At 38.6% G+C, this 21,895-nt stretch overlaps 3 protein-coding genes across 9 annotated transcripts in view; 1 reads left to right on the top strand and 2 right to left on the bottom strand.

Moving 5' to 3' along the window:
- Window positions 1–1,006: 1,006 nt before the first annotated feature.
- Window positions 1,007–7,234, bottom strand: LOC135110999 (signal peptidase complex subunit 2-like). 5 transcript variants are annotated; one of them, XM_064023847.1, is made up of 5 exons: window positions 7,187–7,234; window positions 3,700–3,780; window positions 3,184–3,317; window positions 2,825–2,986; window positions 1,007–1,862 (listed from the first exon to the last, which is right to left on the bottom strand). In XM_064023847.1, exons 2-5 carry the CDS (start codon window positions 3,775–3,777, stop codon window positions 1,682–1,684), a joined length of 555 nt encoding a protein of 184 aa, XP_063879917.1. In that variant the 5' UTR covers window positions 3,778–3,780; window positions 7,187–7,234; the 3' UTR covers window positions 1,007–1,681. The 5 variants fall into 5 exon arrangements, with proteins under 5 accessions (XP_063879917.1, XP_063879915.1, XP_063879916.1 ...); XM_064023845.1 differs by having other exon boundaries at window positions 7,183–7,206; XM_064023846.1 differs by lacking the exon at window positions 7,187–7,234 and adding an exon at window positions 6,342–6,530.
- A 2,717-nt stretch (window positions 7,235–9,951) lies between these two features.
- Window positions 9,952–21,895, top strand: part of LOC135110998 (vacuolar protein sorting-associated protein 37B-like) — a 30,383-nt gene continuing 18,439 nt past the window's right edge. The window contains exons 1-4 of one of the 3 annotated variants that reach the window (XM_064023842.1): window positions 9,952–10,039; window positions 10,301–10,364; window positions 10,487–10,586; window positions 10,708–10,870. Coding sequence is in view for 1 of the 3 variants with exons in the window: in XM_064023840.1 (XP_063879910.1) it covers window positions 21,802–21,871 (70 nt within the window). In the remaining 2 variants the exon portion in view is untranslated. Of the gene's footprint in view, window positions 10,040–10,300; window positions 10,365–10,486; window positions 10,587–10,707; window positions 10,871–19,868; window positions 19,949–21,787; window positions 21,872–21,895 lie in introns of those variants that run through there. The other 2 variants (XM_064023840.1, XM_064023841.1) reach the window with 2 other exon arrangements.
- Window positions 12,056–16,693, bottom strand: LOC135111002 (small integral membrane protein 8-like). The gene is made up of 3 exons (XM_064023849.1): window positions 16,020–16,693; window positions 12,805–12,953; window positions 12,056–12,269 (listed from the first exon to the last, which is right to left on the bottom strand). The coding sequence occupies exons 2-3, from the start codon at window positions 12,943–12,945 to the stop codon at window positions 12,114–12,116; spliced, it is 297 nt and encodes a 98-aa protein (XP_063879919.1). The 5' UTR covers window positions 12,946–12,953; window positions 16,020–16,693; the 3' UTR covers window positions 12,056–12,113.

The raw sequence follows: 21,895 nt of genomic DNA, 5'->3' as shown, positions 1-21,895 counted from the left end.
AATAAGAATAATCAAGATATGTAATGTGAGTTGATGTCACAAAGTGGAAAATATTTGCACCACTTTTTGTTCTACTGAACTTTTCATGGAACTATCATGCTGCTGTAAATAAAAATTTAGCTCTGTGATAGGTAAAGTTTTTCCTGAAGAGAAGAGGCATTATCAGATTTTTGATGAGATAGAAAGGAAGAATGGTAAGCAAGCAGTAGGAGCAAGACAACAGCAGCTCAGCATCACCAGGACAAACACAACCACTGTTGTCTTGCACCAGTATACTGAGATAAAAATCTGCTTACTATCTTTTGTCTTACCTTAAAATACCACCATGTTCAGAGAACTTTCTCCATCACATACCTAGTCTTATATCATGAAAATTCCATGAAAAAGCATTAGCTATATAACAAAAAACATTTTTTTCTGTCCATAACTTACATTATCTTGTTTATTTCTTGTCATCTTTAACTTCAATAGTCATAATTTCCTATCAATCTTCATTCCAATGATCAAGAAATCAAGCAAGTATTGTAAAATAAAGGAGACAGAGAGAAGAGGACACATTTTGGAAAAAGGAGATACCTTATAGTAAGGACAGGACAACATCTGGTCTAAGCACAGGACAACCTGGCTATGGAACAACAAACAGAAGCAAGGTCTCCAGAGGTACTGCCCAATCAACAGAGATAACATAAGTACATTAAGCTCCAGCTGCAAGCTATGAATGAATGGACAGACTAAACAAAGCCAAGTTCATTTAACAGTAAGTTGCCAGCAGTCACAACAAAACCCAATATCATTCCCCAGTATATGCATGTTTGTGTATGTGATGAGATAACTTAGCTATACTAAATTATGTCTCACAGAAGATCAATCTATTGTTTGTAACTTTGTAAATTCACACTGTATCACAATGGACAAGGAATGATTTTACACGCTAAACACAATGGTGGACAAACATGTGATGCAATTTACAAGTACAGTAATGGGATTTAAGAAATAAAAATGCATATAGTGTACAAAACCATTTCTTCCCAGTCAAAATACAATGAGAATGTGATGTACCTGAATGCATTAAGGTACTAGATTCTGTCTGAATACTGACATTACAATGACCTGATCACTAAGTACTTAACATATTTACTGTACTGTGAAAGAATAATAAAAACAAAGCAATATCAATCCTAATGATAGAGGGAACCTAAATTAGTGGTGTCAAGTCAAATTCTTAAAAATCTGACTCCCAAGAAACTTAAAGGTTGCAACTCTGACTCCAATTCTGTCCCCTCCCCCTTTCCTGTAGTACAGTAGTAGATACACAGCATACAGCATTACTGCAAGATTGTACACAAGATGTAAATAAAAATCATCTACACATGACTACATGTAAAACTTCACAAAATGGAAAATTTTCAAAAAATTTTATTAAATCAGTATTCCCATTAAATATTCCACAAATCACAAGCTTGAAATCAACTCCCACTAGAGTTAATTTCTCTCATAAATTTGTAAGAATTTACCACAAAAGGGTAGAATGGGCCTAGCAGTGTACCCAAATAATTTACATGAGAACTGATCCAGAAGAAGAATCAAAGTTGGGGATGTTTTTACCAACTCTAAATCCAGCCAAAAGTATCTGGCTCCTTGAATCCTCAACTCCATCTCCACACCCCTGACCTGAATTTTGCTAGTTCTTTTTATTCTCCACATCAGAGTGGAGGCGCAGTACTTCCTTGGCCACAGCACCATAAAGCAGCCGACCAGTCTCGTCAAAGAAGTTCTCTACAGTGAGTGTAGTGTGTGCTTCTTTACCCTTCCCAGATTTACCCATACGCTGAGTAAGCCGCAAGTGATACTTGTTGTCAAACCTGATGAAGAAAGATGTGAAATATATTATATATCTAAAAAAGGAGGATGATATAAAATAATAAAATAATAATAGCAATCTAATACAGACACAAGAAAGAATGATTACTAATCCTATTGGACCGATCAATGAAAGTCCATGAATGTGTTATAAGTTAAAAGGGAAAATACTAAGAATATGTTTTGAAAAAAGGAATTTAAAAATATTAGCTCTGTGCAAAACAGAAAATGAAAATCTGAGTGTGAAAGGTTGCATGGAAGGAGGTCAGGTGCAGAGAGAAGAGTGGAATGGTGAGGCCAGAAGTACAAGTGTGTTGGAATGGAAAGAGGTTTCACCAAGGATGACATGAATGAAAATGATGGAAGTATGGACAATTGTGACCACTTAAGTACATAGTGTGAGAGAGAGGAAGCTTCAAGATTGAGGCCGAGTCAGCATCATTTTGGATTGACATACATAACTGCATTATAGCTAGGTGATCTGAATGTAACATGAGTCAGATGAGAAAGCTGAATGTGTAGCTGCTATGTAGGGTGTGCCTGAAAGAAACAGAAATGGTGAGGTTATGTACTGAATTAGAGGATGAAGTATTAAGCTAGGGAAAGACCACAAATGGTTGAATGGAAAGCATGAAAAGAACATTACATGCAAGAGAGATTTTTGTTGAGAGAAAAACTTGTTATGCATGACAAAGATAAATTAATGGAGTGCAGCTGTAAACACATGAATGATGACACAACCTCAAGGGTCTTGATAATGTTTTCCCAACCTGAAATGAGTGTAAACTGTACAACTGACCCTCACACCTTGTGAATGGATGGATGTTACTGTCCTGTCTCAACTACTGGACCTTACAATGGAAGTCATCCTAGTATGCACTACACAAAGAGCAACATCAATAACAAACTCAATAAAATAAGGTTAAGACAACGACAGAAGGATAAGCCACTGGGCCCATACTACCTCTTGAGAGATGACGAGGCATTCCACACATCATCAGGGTCAATGCCAGCAGCATCCTTGTTAAGGGCAGTGCAGAAGATGCCACGCTCTAGGCAGGTGGTATACCAAGTAAGCACGCCCATCATCACAAAGTAAGACACCACACACACACACATCACAGTCCTAAAGGAAAGAAATTATGTAAGGGAGTGCTGAGGCAGCCAAAAGTTTACAATATTTGTCTTTTATTAAAATATTCAATAATTTAGTAATATTGTTTAAAATTTCACATATGTATTCTTAATTCATATTCACAGATATAAATATTTCCACATGAGTCTGATGAACATGAATTGAGCTAAAGATACAGTTCAATATACCTTGACTGAGGGAATGGATAGAGCCAGTCCCATACAAGGGCAAAGATTGAGAATCCCACAGCAACAGAAGAGATGATAAGGCGGCCATCAAGCAGTTTGTGGCTTTCCACATAGCTGAACTGTGTTAGCAGCACCTGGCAGACAAAATAAGTCATTCAATATGAACACCACTAAGATGTACCAATGCCAGAGATGGAAAGTCAAAACTATCATTTAATTCATTACTTTTACACACTACTTGGCTTTTAATATTCACATGACTATGGAATTAAAGTGAGGTGAGCTGCAGGCAAATACATGTACAAAACCTGGAGAAAAGTCAAAGTAAAAATTGAATAAATTCAATATGGTCAGCAAAAAATAAACAAATAAATAAATAAATAAATAAAAAATAAAAGATGGTATTTCAGAAGAAAAAAATCATGTAACTGATACTATACATGTGTTGACTAGGGAATAAGGGTTAATATTCCTGTATTTTTTTCTTTTTTTATGTTCCTTTGTGGGTCAACTTACATCTTTTACTGCATCATCAAGAGCATTCTTGAGAGCATTTCCATCCCACTTGTTAACCTTAGGTGGGTTTTCTTCCATGCTCTGAAAACCACAAGGAAAGATACGTTATACAATTTAATATTCATCACTGACTTATTTGGTGAATTTTGCTCAAGTAAATTTATCTATTAAACCAAAGATTGCCCAAACAAAGAAAAAACATAACTGACCATGCATCAATTGCAGACTGCCTTTATTTCAGTCACAATGTTAAAAACATACATGTGAATTTCTTATGTCAAAAAAGTATTCCACCGGCAGTGGTCATTTGACTTTTCAAAAGGTACTCTTCAAAAAACAAATGAAAATTGATAAATAAGGGAATAAACTAATAATAATAATTATTATCATTATTATTATTACTATTGTTATCAACACTATCATTATTGCAGATATTATTTGTTCACCAATTCAAAGATGTAGCATACACCAAAAATGTTTCACACACACAAACACACACACACACACACACACAGGAAAGATAAAATCTAAACAAAGGTTTTGTATTACAAGTAAAATTTATGCTACACTGCATTAGTTTCCAAATCATAAGCGGAAAAAGCCATAAGAAAATAAACAGTAACAGGTATAGATAAAATGCATTACTAATTCTCTAGAATTCCAAGTATGTGTGATTGATGTGGCAGGACTATCAGAACAGCAAAAAATAAATATGAAAATAAATATTTGAGACAAAAAGTTTCTTTCAGGAGCATTCTCTATGGAGTACCTATGGTAAAATATTATAGTCAAGGAAAAGGAGGCTTTGAATATACTTGAGAAGCATAAGGTTATTCCTAAGCAAAGAAAGTATGAAACCTGTGAGGAAGAACTCTAGTTGAACAGGGGCATTTTTTTTCCCCTTCATGCAAGGGGGATACTGACCAAGGGTAACAAATTTATAAGGGAAAAAAAAAAAAAAAATGCCCATTGAGGTTCTAGTCCCCAAACTGAGTCAAAAGCAGTTTAGAATTCTGAGTGAGGAGTGTGCATGCAATTAGGTGCATGTAGTTTTGTGTGAAGGAAGAGAGTTGTCTTTAGAGGGCAGGCTGTGACCAGCCCCTTGTGTTCTGAGACACAAAGGGAAAAGTTCAGTGAGATCACAGCATCCTCTGATTCAGTGCTTCACACCTCAATGGGAGTAACAAGGAAATATTTCTTCCTTGTATTACACCATGAAACAACAACCATGACAGTAACCAAGTCATCAACATAAGTTACATTATTATTATTACCTACTGGGTTAGGGTTAGGAGTCCTGTGGAGTATTGTTCCCCTTAATGAGTTAGGTAAGATTAGCCCCACAGGGCATAGTTAGGGTTGGCTTAGGAATTAGGTTAATCCAACAGTATTGGATTAAAGGCGCTGTCACACTAGCACATTTTTGTCAACTTTTTTCCGTCAACTTCCTGAAAATTGACAATTTCTTGAACACGCCCCATCACACATGGACAGCTGTTTGTCTGCACTTTCGTCAACAGTAAACAAACATGGGTCCAGGCTCTATCTCTCTTTATAGCTATAAGCTGTTGCCTGCTAGCCTCTCCAGCCCAGCATGGCAGTATCCTCGCCCAACGAAGTACTATTGCGATGAAAATGCATAGCTGGCAACTCATACTGGTAAGCAGCAGGCCCAGCCAGCCCAGGACCCAGATTCTCCACAAGTGCCACTCCACTGACACACAGGCAAGGAGTCACTGTTCTGCACTTTATTACAAGTTTTGTAAATTGTAGATAAAACCAAATGAGTTAAAATGGTATCCAGGATGCAACAGTAGACAAACAGAGGCTTCCAAAAGTGTAAACATCTATCAAGTCAAGCAAGCCACTGTTTGCTGCTATATATCCACAAGCTAAATGTAACAAATGAAATTAAGCAATTTTATATATTTTTCAAAACCTATTTAATTATTTATTTTTTTTTTACAATAAGCTTTACTAAGTAATTAGTATATCTTTGTATTATAAACATGGATTTTCATTTGACAACAGAAGTTGACCACCATTAAGACGATCACTTCTGTTTGATGACGCAGACAGAAAAAGACGACTGAAAGAGACAAATGTTAACAGAAAATGTATTAGTGTGACAGCGTCTTAACTTAGCCCTGCAGAGTCAATGTCAGGTAAAGTCTTTATTTCATTTGTATAGGTTACCTTAAGTTTCTTATTTTAAACATGCAGATTGCCTGTCATTATTATCATTATTATAATTGCCATTTTTGGACTAAATTTGATGTTTCCCTCTGAATTAGAAGTTTTACTTAAAAAAAAAAAAAAAATTAATGAAACTCCCAACTGACAAGTTCTTCTTTACAGATTTCTGGGGAAGTAAGCACCATCATAAGAATACATAAAATTTTGACCAGTAAAAACAAAACATTAACGTTTACGAAAAATACCAGTGACATATGCTGAAATCTCCACACAATACCAACATTCGCTAAGGTCATAAATTATGTGCACCCTCTTCCCTATCTGTGAAATAAGCAGAACCATGCGAATCAAAATGATAAGCTAACGGGACCACAGCAAACCCAAGACAAAACAACCACCATAAGGTAACGCTTACTACCGCCACCTTTTTTGACATGCTTCCTTGCCTCTCGTAGTCCCAACCGGTAACTCTTGACTGTCCCTTCACAACCTTGCAGTCCGCAATGAAGACAAGCAAATTGAAACGCTGCTCAGATATGAGTATTTCCCACAGCGCGGACCTGTACTTTTCACACACCAGTCAACAACCTCCACGTATAGGTTTGACAAGGATGGAGAAGGGGTAGGTGGGGCTAAAGGGGGGGGGAGGGGCAATCTTGATCTTGATCACACACAAACACTGCCTGACATATTCTCACCTCTCATGAACTTGTACCATTCATGGCCACCTTCCATATTTTTCTCCCTTAAATACTGAATCACACTCCTTTCACTCTTCACTTTGGCATTCATTACCATTCGCCTTATCAACCGCTGCTGCTTTACATACGCTGCCCGTGTATTCCGGTATTCATTCTCTGCCTCATTGCTTTCATGCCTCTTTTTCCTCAGCCATTTACTCTGTCTTTTCATTCTCTTTCTCTCCTTCCTAGCCGCTCTGATTTCATCATTCCACCATGGTTTACATACATTCTTTCTTCTGCCTACTCTCACAAACCCTATCTGGTTCTCAGCAGCACTTCTCATGTCCTTAACCAATTTCTCATTCAGATGCTCCACGTCATGCGCACTTACATCATCCCAGCTTCTCTCACTCAGATCAACCTGAAAGTTTTCCCACCCTACATCTCTCAGTCTCCACTTCTTTTTCTTATTTGCCACTTTCACTTCATTCCCACCATGCATCAAGCACTCCACAACCAGCATGTTGTGATCAGATACAATATCAATCAAACCATCCTCATCTATCCACATATGCGACACAATTTCACGCATTCTTCCATTTACCAACATGTAGTCAATAGCTGATTCCTGCTCTCTTGCACTCCAAGTCACACGCCCCTCAGCCAAAGTGAAAAGGGCTGAAGTCTTGATCTTGGTGGTACAAGTGATTTAATTCCTCTGGTCTAAAATCCTTTGTCTGCATTTCCTGTGTGAAAAAGGAATGGGGAAAAAAAAATGGAAAATGAGCAGTTACGACTCATCATAAAGCTACAACTTGAACATCTGGCGTACTACATTCTCTTTAATTCCTTTACTGCCATAATAACGATGCATCTCTATTCGTATACCTTTATGCTTTCAACGGAACAGCTGTACCCAAATGTCAGATCAGCAGATAATGTTGAACTAAGCTCGTTCTATAACCTCATTTGAGATTATCTTAGGATGCTCATCAACAAAGTTTCCATTTTTTTTTAAGAAGAAACAAATAAATAAACATATAATAGTAATAATAATAATAATAATAATAATAATAATAATAATAATAATAATAATAATAATAATAATAATAATAATAATGATAATAATAACAAATATTTAACAAATATTTTCTCATCTAAAAAAAGTAAAAAATAAATAAAAATATATAAGGGATTCAGTACCAGAAGGAAAGTGGCGGATAGAGCGTTAAGTGGACATTTACGGACAACCAAATAATCTAGCCAGTGCCAGACAGTAGTGGTCCCATTCAGCCAAGGAAGCTAAGCTCCCTCGCATCCAACTGTGGCCATCCCATAGAGGTATAACTTCGATCCTTGGGTAAGCGGCCCCACTCCACACACCCAAATGGATCGCATCACCAATTTTTGGGCTCATTTCGTTTCACGTGGATACATTTGCAAATATCTCAGTATTTCAAGTCTGTCAAAATTTCAATGAATGTGTGAGCACTGACAGTTTGCAGCCAAAAATGAAGATAATCTATTGAACGTATTTCGTGGTGGATTAGTGATCTGATATGGGTATTGTAATGGTGGGGACGTCTTGCCACCTGCTGAATAATATCCCTAGTTGGACCTGTAATGAGACTATAGCAAGGTGGAAGTCTATTAAAGTGCTATTAAACGTATACACGGCAGTTCTAAAATATAGATCCAACCATGAATTTATGTCTCCCGAGGTGCCTACCTATTGTACTACCATTTACTATGTAGCTGACAAACCTAAGGATTTCTCCCATTCCCAGTCTTCCCAGCGGGTTCCATCACATGATTATACCCAGACAGAGGCGATGAGCAACGCCGTAACCTGAAAGACAAATCACAGCACCACTCTGCCTGAATCTCCTCTGCCGGTGGCTGCCTGATTCTCTTTTCATCCTTACTAGAAAGTTTCTCAAATAATATTGAAATAACATTAGCGTTTCCATATGTGAGCTAAGTTAGGGTATGTTCAAGTTAATTCATCAATAACATTGCTGCATGATTCCTTTATTGTGTTGATCACGATTTTTAAAAGACATGTTGTACTCAGAAATAAAGTCTGTCCCGAAATAAGTAGGCTATAGTTAATTCCATAGCCCTCTGTAAATCTGTTATTTTTACTGAAAACCTCGCCGACAATTCCAGACAAAAGGACTCCCCCTCAGATCAAGGCTACTACGCCACGTGAGCCTCGTCACAACACCGCGGCCTTTGCCTCATGCTCCCTTCTCTCTCTGCTTGGTGTCTGCTCCTTGATTCATTCGTACCAGAAAAAATAAAATTTCGCCAGTAATATTAAATGCATTGCCCCGAGATTTAAGGTTGTATGCCATGAGCAAAGCTTCCTGTCAACACCACTCGCTTTTAATAATGTCCAATGCTTGTTGCCAGCTCCTCGATTCATTTACCAGAAAGTTACTCATTTACAATGAAAACCGCGTCTATAATTCTAGAGGATAATTTGCACTAATGAGGTGACTATCAAAGGCAGAAGTATCTCCCCAAAGGGGCTAACCTTGATCCGCGCCGCCAGTGTCTGGCTAGCCACTGGAAACTTGCTGACAATATCGATATCGACTTTAGATGGGCAAAATGATGAATTGCACAGGATAATCATAAATAAGTTTTTTTCTTAGATACGACATTATGTACAAGGCTTGGCATCCCAATGAGGCTTGGAGTGGAGGCTACCTTTGTTTATTATAACGTAAAACTTGCGTTTCTTACTTTACACTATTCAAAGTTTTTTCAAATCGCTAGTATACTTTACTGGACAAATAAAAAAGCACGCGCAAGTTTTGTAGGGAGAAGTTATCCTAATTATGTAGTTGATAATTAAAACGAGCTATTGGACTGATAGGTAGTTCTTCAATGAGGCTAACAAGGCCCAGTATATTCTGTAATATTTATTCTGTATCACAAAGGCTAGTATCAACATCATATTCATGTAAAATAATCTAAGGAAGATGTACCTGCTCTATAGCGGAGTATAGAACATGACCACGGAAGTGGGGTACGTGATGAAGGAGAACCAGAGGTGGGTGGAGGGAGGCGGAAGGCAGGTAGGCAGGAAAGGATTGGGTGGGGGTGAGTGGCGTGGGGATAACAAGTAGTTAGCCGGCTGATTGTTCCATGTCCGTGTCCGAAACTATGACAAGAAAAGGAATTGAGCATATCATTTATTTCCCACCATTCTCCTCATTTTCTTAGCACAGAGATGCATGTCAATGCCCTCAAACTTACATTAATCTTATGCCGTGGTGCAGATATGAGGGCGTGGGGTGAGAGCGTGTGAATCAAAGGAACATCAACACATTTGAAGGCAACCCGAGGTAAAGTTGCATCAGCCACAGAAACGCTTAGGTCTACTTGTATCTGAGCGGCGGGAGAGAGCGGTGCTTTGTGCTTGTGTGGGTGGCGCCGCGGTTAGTGAAGTGGTAAGTGTGCGTTAATTTAACCTCTTCTGCGTTTTCTTCGCGGTGGGTTTGGTAAGTACTGTCTGCGATCAAGTGGACGTTTTTATTTGTGTTAGGCTTCATTATCGCTATAACAAGGTATTCGTTAAGCCTTGGCCTGATCCACGTGACTTGCTATCTGTGAATAAGTATACTGATACTTGTTGGGCTCGTTAATAATGAAGTACTAGCTGAGCGTTGATTATAACTACAGGTTAATAATTGTCTCTCTTCTTTCTGCAGATGAGTACCCGTATCACAGGACTCATCATGGGACAGACAGCGCTGGAGCACCCTTTCGAGAAAAGTAAAGTGAAGATACTGTTTCATAGGTATTATGGCGATAGGCTGAGTTGCTAATCTTCATTGCCTTTCAGGTACAAACATTTGTTTTTCAGGTGCATGCTAATGAATTATCTATTTTCCCAGTGTTGTAATGCCCTTGTTAGTGTACTGTGGCGGCGACCAGATGAACCCTCATACCAGAGGAGGAGGACGGTACTGGTGATGGACGTGCTGCTTTCATATGGTAAAATGAATGGTCTTATACATGATTATACGGTGTTGTTCTTTCCATACTGTACTATAAAGGTTGTTTATCACGTTATTTATCTATCTATTTATTTATTTTCTATTTTTTTTTTTTTCAGGGTTGCAGGGAGACGCATTCACTCGTCTTGACTGTGTCGGTGCATGTCCTTGAGAAATTATCGCAAAGACGCTAAATCAAAACTAAGCTAGGGTCACACAAGTGTAAAAGAAGATATACGGATGGAAGTCGGGAAATCTCACGACGTTCCGACAATGGAAAAGGTAATAAAATAGTTTTCTTGTCTCTTGGGTAAAACGAGCGTCTGTTTTCTTAAAGTGAAGCAGGTAAGACTTTTTTTATTTATTTATTTATTATTATTATTATTGTTATTATTATTATTATAATTTTTTTTTTTTTTTACTGGTCAAACTAATGATTTTTCTTGAAAGTTAAAATAATCTCTTCTAATCTCTCTTGCAGGTCAAACTAATCTATCTCTCTCTCGCAGATCAAACTAATCCATCTCTTGCAGGTCAAACTAATATATCTTTTTCTTGCAGGTCAAACTAATCTATCTTTTTCATGCAGGTCAAACTAATCTATCCATCTCTTGCAGGTCAAACTAATCTGTCTCTTTCTTGCATGTCAAACTAATCTATCCATCTCTTTTAGGTCAAACTAACTCTCTCTCTCTCTCTCTCTCTTGCAGGTCAAATTAGTCCATCTCCTTCTCTTGTAGGTCAAACTAATTGAAATTTTTATCACTACTTTTACTCTAAAGTTTCTTCTCTCTCCTCTATTACCTATGGCATTACCAGGCAACAATGAGCAGCTGGCCACTGTGATACACCTCACCCCCCAATCCTTTGAGGGGAGGATACTCACTTTGGTGAGAGGGGCCTGGAGACTCACACACCCATGGATACACATACACATATAAAGACACTCGCTCGTTCTTTATCTTATCTCCATTCGTCTCGCCCATACACACGCACATAAGACTCACTCGTTCTCTATCTTCTCTTTTGTTTTTCTCTTTTTTCTTTCTTAGCTATCTTCTCTCTATTCATATTTCAATCTTCTGTCTCATGAGTGTTCTGGATTTAATAACCTGTTTTCTTATAGTAAGATCAGCAAGTGTGTGAAGATTCTGCTGGGGAAGAGCAAGTGAGCTGCCAGCAGCCGAGGGAGGCAGTGCATATATAACATTTAAAGAATTTATCAGCCTCCAAATGGATTACAGTAAAGGACGTTATTTGTTGAGATTTGACTAATATTCAAATTCAAAGAAACTTCACAGGCTATATGGTATAACAAATATGACAGCCTGATAAGACCACTCTAGATTCATTGCAGTGAACTTAATTAGGAACATGTGAATACACAAAATTGTCCCAAGAAGGCTCACGTCAATCTCTTTGTGCCACAATTCCTGAGGAACATAAGGGCAAAAAAAAAGACACATAGTAACAATAAAAGATCATTTCAAGGTTTATTTACACAAAATTCCATAATAAAAATCGCTTAATCCCATTTAGACTTTTTAAGCAAAAGGACCTTTGAATCGTCTTCTCCTATTGCAACATATGTTTTCGATTCTTTAAACTGCGACTTCATGTAAGCAAGATAGGCTGCACTGCACAGTATTGCTACTGTACCAAATGCCATTACTGCTAGATTCTGAAAAGAAAGAAAATACATATAAACTCTACACATTTTATTTGTCAGTTTATTGAATTAGTATCTATATGTCATCAATATCAAAGTCTATAAAATACTAATTTATTTTCCTCATTTAAAGATCAATTTCTGGTATTTTCAGGTCGAGTAAGCCTCTCATTCATGGGTCTTCATATTTATTAACAATCTTTTATGGATGACATGGGACAATCCTTGTTGAACACATATATTTGTTTCTCTATGAACTTTATGCTCTTCACAGGAAATATTAACTTCTGTTCACCATTATCATATATTATGGAACACTAAGAGCTATATCAAATGTGTTCAACCATATGAGGGAGTGACCTAATATCCAATACTTGACAGGAAATTCAATATAAACCATATCAATCATTAGGATTCCCCCATCCAGGCATGGTCTGGTTGTCAACTTTAACTTTCCTGCCACAACTTGAATCTCAAGACAAAGAAGTTTCACCATGAAATAATTTTTTCACTGTATTTTCTTTTTTTCAAGTGTTGTTAAACTTACTGGTTTAATATATAGTTCAAAGTTGACTGCTTTAAACACACTTGTAGTTCTAATGGATTTGATGCCATCTCCTGCTGCAGGTTCAGAGGCAGCTTTGGCAAGGGAATCTTGCTTTGTTGGTACACTACTGCCTCCTCCCATGGCTCAACCTGTAAGATAAATGACATTAGAAGGTTCATTTACCAAACTGGCTCACACTAAGTATTCATCTCAACAAACCTTCACATGCAAAATCTAGTTATGTAGAAAAGAAATAATGTAGTATAATAATGTAGAAATAATGTACCACATGCTTAATTTCATATCTTCATTTTGTAATCCGTACAATGGTATCAGAATGATGCAATAACCCTTTTGAAACAAATAGCCTTAGAAGAGGGGAAGGTAAGGAAAGATTACAGCCAGCTGATCTCATACAAAATGTGTGGGGGATTGTTAGTGGGTAATGCAAACAGCCTGGGTAGTTAATCTAATAGACACCTGACCTCAACATGAAATACATGTATAGAGGGTGGTGTTAGTAAGAAGCATAAAGCTATTCATTAACACAATACTAACATGGCAGTTTTCAGCCAGTAACTGAGCCTCATGAATCAAGATGGATCTTGTTAATTGCTTGGTGCACAAGTGTGTGACTTAACAAGAAAGAGCAGTGTCCTTGCTGCAGAGATACTGGAGGATTATATGTGTCTTTACTAATGTACCTCAAAATGCAGCACAGCAATATCATGCCTAATAGTCATAATGAAAGATATCAAAACACAACTCATTTACCAGCAAACTTATTCAATTTAGTAGTGGGTAGGGCTATGAAGACTGAGGAAAACTGTGGGATAAAGGCATGCATATTTAACATACAGCTAATATCCAACTATAGAATTAGTAATTTCTACACAACAATGTAGAAAAAAAAAGGTAAAATAAAATAAACTGTGGACATTGCTACCATCTTGTTTCTTAAGTCAGAGCATGGATACTCACAGCAACAAGATCTCCCAATCTAGCTTAACATGGGGCTTCTTTCTCCTTGACTTCCAAGTCACTGGACTAACTTCAAATAACCTAACTTAACCTAATGGGGGACTTGCCTCTCAACCCCCTAACATGCTACTGATGCATGCTGTACATGTGTTCTTCAACCATTGTGTGTAGGATAGCTAATTAAAGAAAATAATAATAATAATAATAATAATAATAATAATAATAATAATAATAATAATAATATTTCATGTTCTTTTCAAGTTTTAGGAATGCAAATATATAGATCAAAATATTAGGTCTTCACTTTAAACATTGGAAATTGTAAATTGTTGTTATATAGGTGATAGAAATATAATACTATAGAATAATTATATATGTAAAATCTAAATATAATAGGGGTGAGGGAAAGAAGAAAGTCTTGTGCAGTAAAGCCACAGGAGGAGAGGAGGTATGTAGTTAGCAAGATCAGAAGAGCAGTTGGCATGAGAATAGTGGCAGAAGATACCAAGAGAAGCAACATTGTGGCAATGAGAAAGGCTGAAGGCAGCCAGTCAGAGGAGAGGAGTTAATAAGATGAAAAGCTTTTGATTCCATCCTGTCTTTTAAAAGAGTGGTATGAGTGGAGCTCCACCATACATATGAAGCATACTCCATAAATAAACTAATTAGGCCCATGTAGAGAGTTAGAAGGTAGGGGGGGTGAGAAAATCTGGAGGAGACGACTCAGAAAGCCTAACTTCTTGGAAGTTGTTTTAGCTAGAGATGAGATGTGAAGTTTCCAAGAAGTTAGGCTTATTGAGTCCTCTCCAGATTTTCTCATCCCCACTACCTGCTAACTCTCTACAGGGACCTAATCAGTTCCTGTATGGAGTACGAGTATATGCTTCACATGTATGGTGGGGCTTCACTCATACCACTCTTTTAGACGGTGGAATCAAAAGCTTTTCATCTTATTAACTCCTCTCCTTTAACTGACTGTCTTCAGCCTCTTTCTCATTGCCACAATTCTCATGCAAACTGCTCTTCTGATCTTGCTAACTACATGCCTCCTTTCCTCCTGTGGCCTTACTGCACAAGACTTTCTTCCTTCTCTCACCCCTATTCAGTCCACATCGTTAATACATGAGTTAACCAGTATTCTCAATCATTCATCCCTTCCTCTGGTATACTCTGAAACCCTCTGCCTGCTTCTATATTTCCACCTTCCTATGACTTGAATTCTATCAAGAGGGAGGTTTCAAGACACTTATGACGACCATTTTGACTGTTTGGGAACCGGCACCTCAGTGGGGCTTATTTCAATCATAATTCTGTTGCTCTTGGCTAGTGCCCCTCCTACATATATAAAAAAATATAAAAATAAAACATTTTGCAATTTTACTTTTAAATGTACATGTCAAAGTACATTTACTACTTTAATCATAATTTAAAATACTAATTTCTTATTAGGCACAATTTTCTTCCTAAAACATGTTTGTAATGTGCACTCTTATGCACACTGGCCTTATCATGTAGCCCCATTATTTCTAGGTAACCTTTGAAAAAATTCATGCAGCCAGGTTGACTATCACAGTATGTACATGCATTCATGTACAGCTTCAGTAAAGTCAGTATTACTGTGCCTTCAATGTCTTTCCAGGAAGGGTACTGTTAACATAATTAGTTAAAACTGACCCAACCTAACCTAAAAGGAAGAAAACCTAACCTAAAGGAAGAGAACCTTAAGAGGTAGTCATTGCTCAGTTCTACCTAACAGAGCTGAGACCCTGCACAGGAGCAACGTTATCCACCCCTATCCTGTCTAGACTCAGACTGACAGGTGAGGTAACAATCATTGGTGGTGGAGGAGGAAGATGAGACGGTACGACGTGTACTGATCAAGCACTGCACGACGATCCCTAACTCATATTATTGTGGACTGGTCATATATTTGACTCAATATTTGGTCATGATGATTTTGAATTACTTGTTTCATCTGGTTTACTATTCATACAGCCAAACACGGAACAAATGTCATTCCGTATTCCTTCAAAACGGAACGCAACGTTTTACTCTTCAATAAGGAACGATCCCGTATTTTAAGGGACAGGTGGTCACCCTAATTTACACAAATTAATTATGATTGACCTAGTTCCATTATTAAAAACTTGATTTACTTAGGTAACTACAATTCACATATTTTCAGCCTTACTATATACACTGAACGAGCACAACACAAAATACTACCGAATTACCTGTTTTATGAGACTGAAAAGGGCCAAATGTAACGACAAAGGTATACAATTAATGAGTCCCGCCGGTGCAGCGAGGCCCCTGTTTGTTTAGCATGCTGCGTTATCTTGAAGGACTTCTTTTCTTGTGGAAACTGAAGAAACCAAACGCAGCTACAAGTACCCAGTGAGCTCGATCTTGATCTTGATCTTGATGGTACAGGTGGCACAGGATCACTCCTGAGCCAGGCCTTTGGATCGGCAACTCCTGTAGAAAGGGGAAAAAAAAAGAGAAACGAACAGCATCCTCTATCCTAATTGTTCATACACCTGGCACGCCACATTCTCTCCAGAAACTCTTTCACCGCCTCAATCATCCTTTCATTGGCCTCTCTACACAGTCCCAGCAACAACACCATCCATTCCTTTCCTGTCTTCTCCACTCTTTCATTCCTATCATGCCCTAACTCAGTCAGTATCACTTGCATCATCTCATTCCTGTCTCTGGCATACTGCACACACTCCAGCACCACATGTTCCACCGTCTCATCCTCTCCCATGTCACACATCTGGCACACTTTGCTGCGGGACTCAGACCACCTGTAACTCCTTGCATTCACATCCATACACTGTGCCCTCGCTCGGAAGAGAAGATCACCGCCCAGGCTTCCATCATACCACCTTTCATACCTCGGGGCCTCTTTCTCCTTGTACCATTCCAGGGTCTTCTTTCTTTCCATCTCATTCTTCCATTCATTCAGTCCCACACATTTCACTTCTTTGTCTATCTCATTCTTCCATTTTCTCACATCCCATTCGGCTCCCACTCTTCCTCCTCTTGTTACCACCCATTCACGCTCATTTTGATTCCTCCCAGCCATTCTTATCGCCCACACAACAATCCATTCCTGTCTGTCATTCTCATGCATCTCTTCCTCCATTTGCTTCCACTTTCATTCCACAGGTACACCTTCCTTGCTATTCTTGCATCATCCATTCTCTCAAGCCTAATCTTGTACCTAAGTGTGGCTTTTGTCAGTCTTTCTCTGAAGGTGCTCCATCCCATGTCACCTCTCAAGGCTTCAACTGCTGTGCACCTCGGTGCACTCAGTGCCATCCTTGCTACTTTGTTCTGGCCCACTTCTAACTTATCAATTTCACTTTCATTCCATGCAATCACATCCATACCATACATTATACATGGCACAGCCACACTCTTCCACACTTCTCTCAACACATCATACTTACTTGCTCTCATCCTTGCCGCGCTTCCCAATCGACCTACCCACTGGTTTACCATACTTATCTTTTCATTCTTTGCCTTTGCACACCCACTAGGACTCATCCACATCCCTAAGTACTTGTATTCTTGCACCTGTCTCAACTCATTCTCTCCAAGTCTCCATACCACATTACTTTCATCCTCTGATCTATTCACAATCATTACTTTGCTTTTCTCACTGCTAAACCTTACTCCAAAGTCTTTACCATAGCCATATATGAACTATCAAAATTCCGGGCACCTTCACCTGATTATGGTCCTGATATGTTACTGGAAAACATGTAAAGTAATTAAAAGAAACTCAACTTATTTACCTTTGCATATGGCTGATAATAAAATAATGTGTCATCTTCATTGATGAACCCTCTTCTTGCACTGCTCTCTTATGTTTGTCAGAGCTCACATGTGACTGTAAGTCATTAATGCCTTTATGTGCCAGTGAGGCAAATGTTCCTGGTTTACACACCAAGCACTCGGTTTCCCACTCATCCCTGCCTTTTTTGAAGCACGGGAGTTTGTTCTGCATCTCTGCAGTGAATTTACACTTTCGTTTGGGCATCTTGACAAGAACAAGTAATAGTTGTAATGACGAGGTCACAAGGCCGCAAACAGTAATCCAAACTGACCCCTATCAGAGCTGGTGAAAGATTGGGGCGCGAGCGCGACAAGTGAGGCAGCGTTGGGAAGGCTGCGAGCACTGACTTCATACAGGATCCATACACGTCAGTCTTGACCGAAACCAAACCAAAGCAGCTGCCACTCGGTGAACCTCTCTCTCTCTCTCTCTCTCTCTCTCTCTCTCTCTCTCTCTCTCTCTCATCATTTCAACCCAAGGAAATTTAATAAATGTGATTTTTTAACAGTTAGTAATGATGGAAGGTGAAATTCCGGACATTTGAGGGATTTTCAAAAATCCCCCCGGACGCAGATTTCGTTATCTGATTTCCGGATATGTCCGGGAAAATCCGGACGTATGGCAACCCTATAATTGTCCCTACATTTGGCACGCTACATTCTCTCCAGAAACTCTTTCACAGCTTCAGTCTCTCCACACAGTCCCAGCAACAACATCACCCATTCCCTTCCTGTCTTCACTCTGACATTCCTTAGTTGCTTCAGCACTACTTGCATCATCTCATTTCTATCTGGCATACTTCACGCACTCCAGCATCACATGCTCCACCTCCTCATCCACTCCCATATCACACATCTGGAACACTTTTGCTATGGGACTCAATCTGTAACTCCTTGCCTTTACATCCATACATTGTGCCCTCGCTAGAAAAAGAACATCAACACCCAGGCTTCCTTCATACCACTTTCCATATATTGGGGCCTCCTTCTCTCTATACCACACCAAAGTACTCTTTTGTTCCATCTCATTCTTTCATTCACTCAGTCCCATACGTTTCACTACTTTGTCCATTTCACTTTTCCACTTTCTTACATCCCATTCTAAACCCTCTCCATTTCTAACAATCATACTCCAGTCATTCTCAAAATGCTTCCGTTCAAACCGTTGAAAAGTCCAACTAGTTTCCAAGCCACTCTTTACTAGCATCTTAACATTTCTTCTCCCCCACCTGCTAATCCTAATATTCCATAGAAACACCTTTCTCAATAGTCTTGCATCATCCATTCGCTCTAATCTAGTATATCATTCTTACTTTTATCTCTCTCTCTCTCTCTCTCTCTCTCTCTCTCTCTCTCTCTCTCTCTCTCTCTCTCTCTCTCTCTCTCGTAAAAGTACTCCAATCCGACCACGTCTCCTTTCAAAACCTCTATCGCTGCGTACCTTGGTGCATTCAGTGCCATTCTTGTTACTCTGTTCTGTCATACTTCTAACTTCTCTATTCTTTCTCATTCCACGCAATCACATCCATATCATACATAATGACTGGAACAGCCACGCTCTTCCAAACTTCTCGCACCACGTCATACTTAACTCGTTCTCATCCTTGCTGCACTTCCTAGTCAACCCACCCACTGGTTCACCATGCATATCTTTCTACTCTTCGCCTTCGCACAGTCATTCAATCTCATCCACATCCCTACTTCTATCCATCTATCTGTTACAACTCATTACCTCTCAGTGTCCACAATGAATTTCTTTCATCTTCTGATCTATATATATTCACTATCATTACCTTGTTTTTCTCACTGCTAAATCGCACACCAAATTCCCTTTCATATCCACCTCCATCAAACAAACTGAAACTCAACTGCCGATTCACTCATGGCCACTACTTTATCTGCATAAAAAAGCACACGCATATTATTTCCCACCCTCACTCCCGAATTCATTCTTCATATTTTAGTAGTTAACTCTGTATACAAGCTAAAAAGGGTGATAAAATGTATCCTTGCCTGACTCCTCTGTCACTCCCCACCCAGTATGTTTCTATATTTCCTATATTCTGTATCTTGCTCTTGTGTCAAAGTAACTACAGGTAAATTGGTTTGGCTGGTTCTGGCCGTGGTTATGGTTTGTCTGAAGAAATGGGCAGGTTTGTTGGCCTACCAGTAACCAGTGTTCTCTACTGGGTGGTATCAGTGGTCATGAGAGTTTTTTTTTTTTTTTTTTCACCCAGTTTGTACGGGATCACAAATCCAGCACGAGTGTAAACAAAGATAAACTTACATCGTCTTCGGAAGAGGAAGCTTCATTGAGGTTGGTGAATGTTAGATGGATTTCCTCGGTGATATTGTGATGGGAAAGGGTTATCTTAGTTGGAACTGATGTGATAAAGGAGAGGGGAAGGTGCAAATTATATCTCATGGAAGAAAATCTTACTTTGATTCTTTTCCTGGTGTAAATGTTTAGTCACCATTGCGACACTCCAGTGACTCGTGACGTCTTGCCAGATCATGACAAGTTACGCTGAAAACTGGTTTATAGGGTCATTCCATTGTCCCTACTCACTATTTAAGATCTCTCTCTCTCTCTCTCTCTCTCTCTCTCTCTCTCTCTCTCTCTCTCTCTCTCTCTCTCTCTCTCTCTCTCTCTCTCTCCACGTCATTAACAATATTGTTTTAAAAATGGAATATATATTTTAGATATTGTATATACCAGTTAGGAGTTTGCATACACTTTCACAGTTTTGGTTTATTTATCTACTATTATTATAATTATTGTTTATTTTCATTAATCTTAACCTTCCAGACATCTACACCTAGTGCCTGCTTGGGCACTTCATAGAAACAATGAAAAATTTGTTTAAAATGCTTCATGTTAGTTGAACATTCTGATAAAGATTATGAGATCAAGAGGTTAGAACATAATAAAAATAATGTAAAGACTAAGAGAATAAATCTTACCAATAGTATTTCCTTATGTATTTTATTGCTGTCCCTTTCCAGGACAAGCAAGCTTGGGTATGTGGTGGGAAAGTGAGGATTTAGGCTGGGGGAGGCCAAATTTGGGAACTCTCAAAGGTCTAAGAAAAAAAAAAAAAAAAACATATCTTTTGGAGAAAATGTCTAAAATATAGTCAACAAACAATATCTGGCCACCAAACTAACTTAATATTACTTAACCTAACCTAACTAGGCAGGTTCTCCCTGGACACCCCCTCAAGGACACTAACCTAACCTAATTTTACCTAACCTACCGGGGAGAGGGGGGAGGTTAGTTGATTCAGCAACACACCATGCAGTCTTTAGAAATCTATGCCCAAGTTGTCTTGCTTATGGAGCTGCACAATAAAATCCTGGTGCTTAAATTTATGTTCTCTGCACTGGGCTACCATTGTGACACTGTGGTTAGCTGGCTGATTCCCACAGCCATCACATATACACCTGGTGATTGACCAAAAGTAACTGACGTATTTGCCAAAAGTAAATGACACTTAATGACTTTTTAATGTCATTAATAGGACAGCTCTCATTGGCTAAACAAAAAAGATACAAGAGAGCATGTGCCATTCCATACTGGAAATAAACATATTAACACATGCATTACACTGTATCCCTCCAAGCAAACCTTATCAGCATGGACTTAGAATTTGTGATACAATGCAAGACGGATCATGTCACTATAATGTAACCATGCATGACCCCAAAACAAAACCCCCACACACATGTACAATGATTATTCATCACCACATTTGCATAATTTAGCTGCTCCATGAGGAGCTGCTTTTCATAAGTTTAACTGAATTGCTTTATGTTATAAGTAGATTCCAATAGGTAATTGTTCTTGGATTTTTATTTGCATATTTTCTGATCTGCTTATATAGATTGTAATTGTATAATTTTTTTTTACTAAGTTCCTACAGAAAGCATCTAATGTATATACCTAAATCTGATTCTCTCTCTCTCTCTCTCTCTCTCTCTCTCTCTCTCTCTCTCTCTCTCTCTCTCTCTCTCTCTCTCTCTCTCTCTCTCTCTCTCTCTCTCTCTCTCTCTCTCTCTCTCTCTCTCTCTCTCTCTCTCTCTCTCTCTCTCTCTCTCTCTCTCTCTCTCTCTCTCTCTCTCTCTCTCTCTCTCTCTCTCTCTCTGGTAAATTTAGTCTTTAGTCACATCATGCTCAAGACATTTGCACAAGATCGTCCACTGCCCACATGGCTGCAAACAAGGATGACTTCACCATCAAGTAACTTGTGGTTTAGAAAACCCC

Source organism: Scylla paramamosain, chromosome 21 (genome assembly GCF_035594125.1).
Source record: "Scylla paramamosain isolate STU-SP2022 chromosome 21, ASM3559412v1, whole genome shotgun sequence".
Taxonomy (NCBI): Eukaryota; Metazoa; Arthropoda; class Malacostraca; order Decapoda; family Portunidae; genus Scylla; species Scylla paramamosain.
Note: the sequence above shows the minus strand (reverse complement) of the source record. Positions and strands in the feature narration are given on the sequence as shown.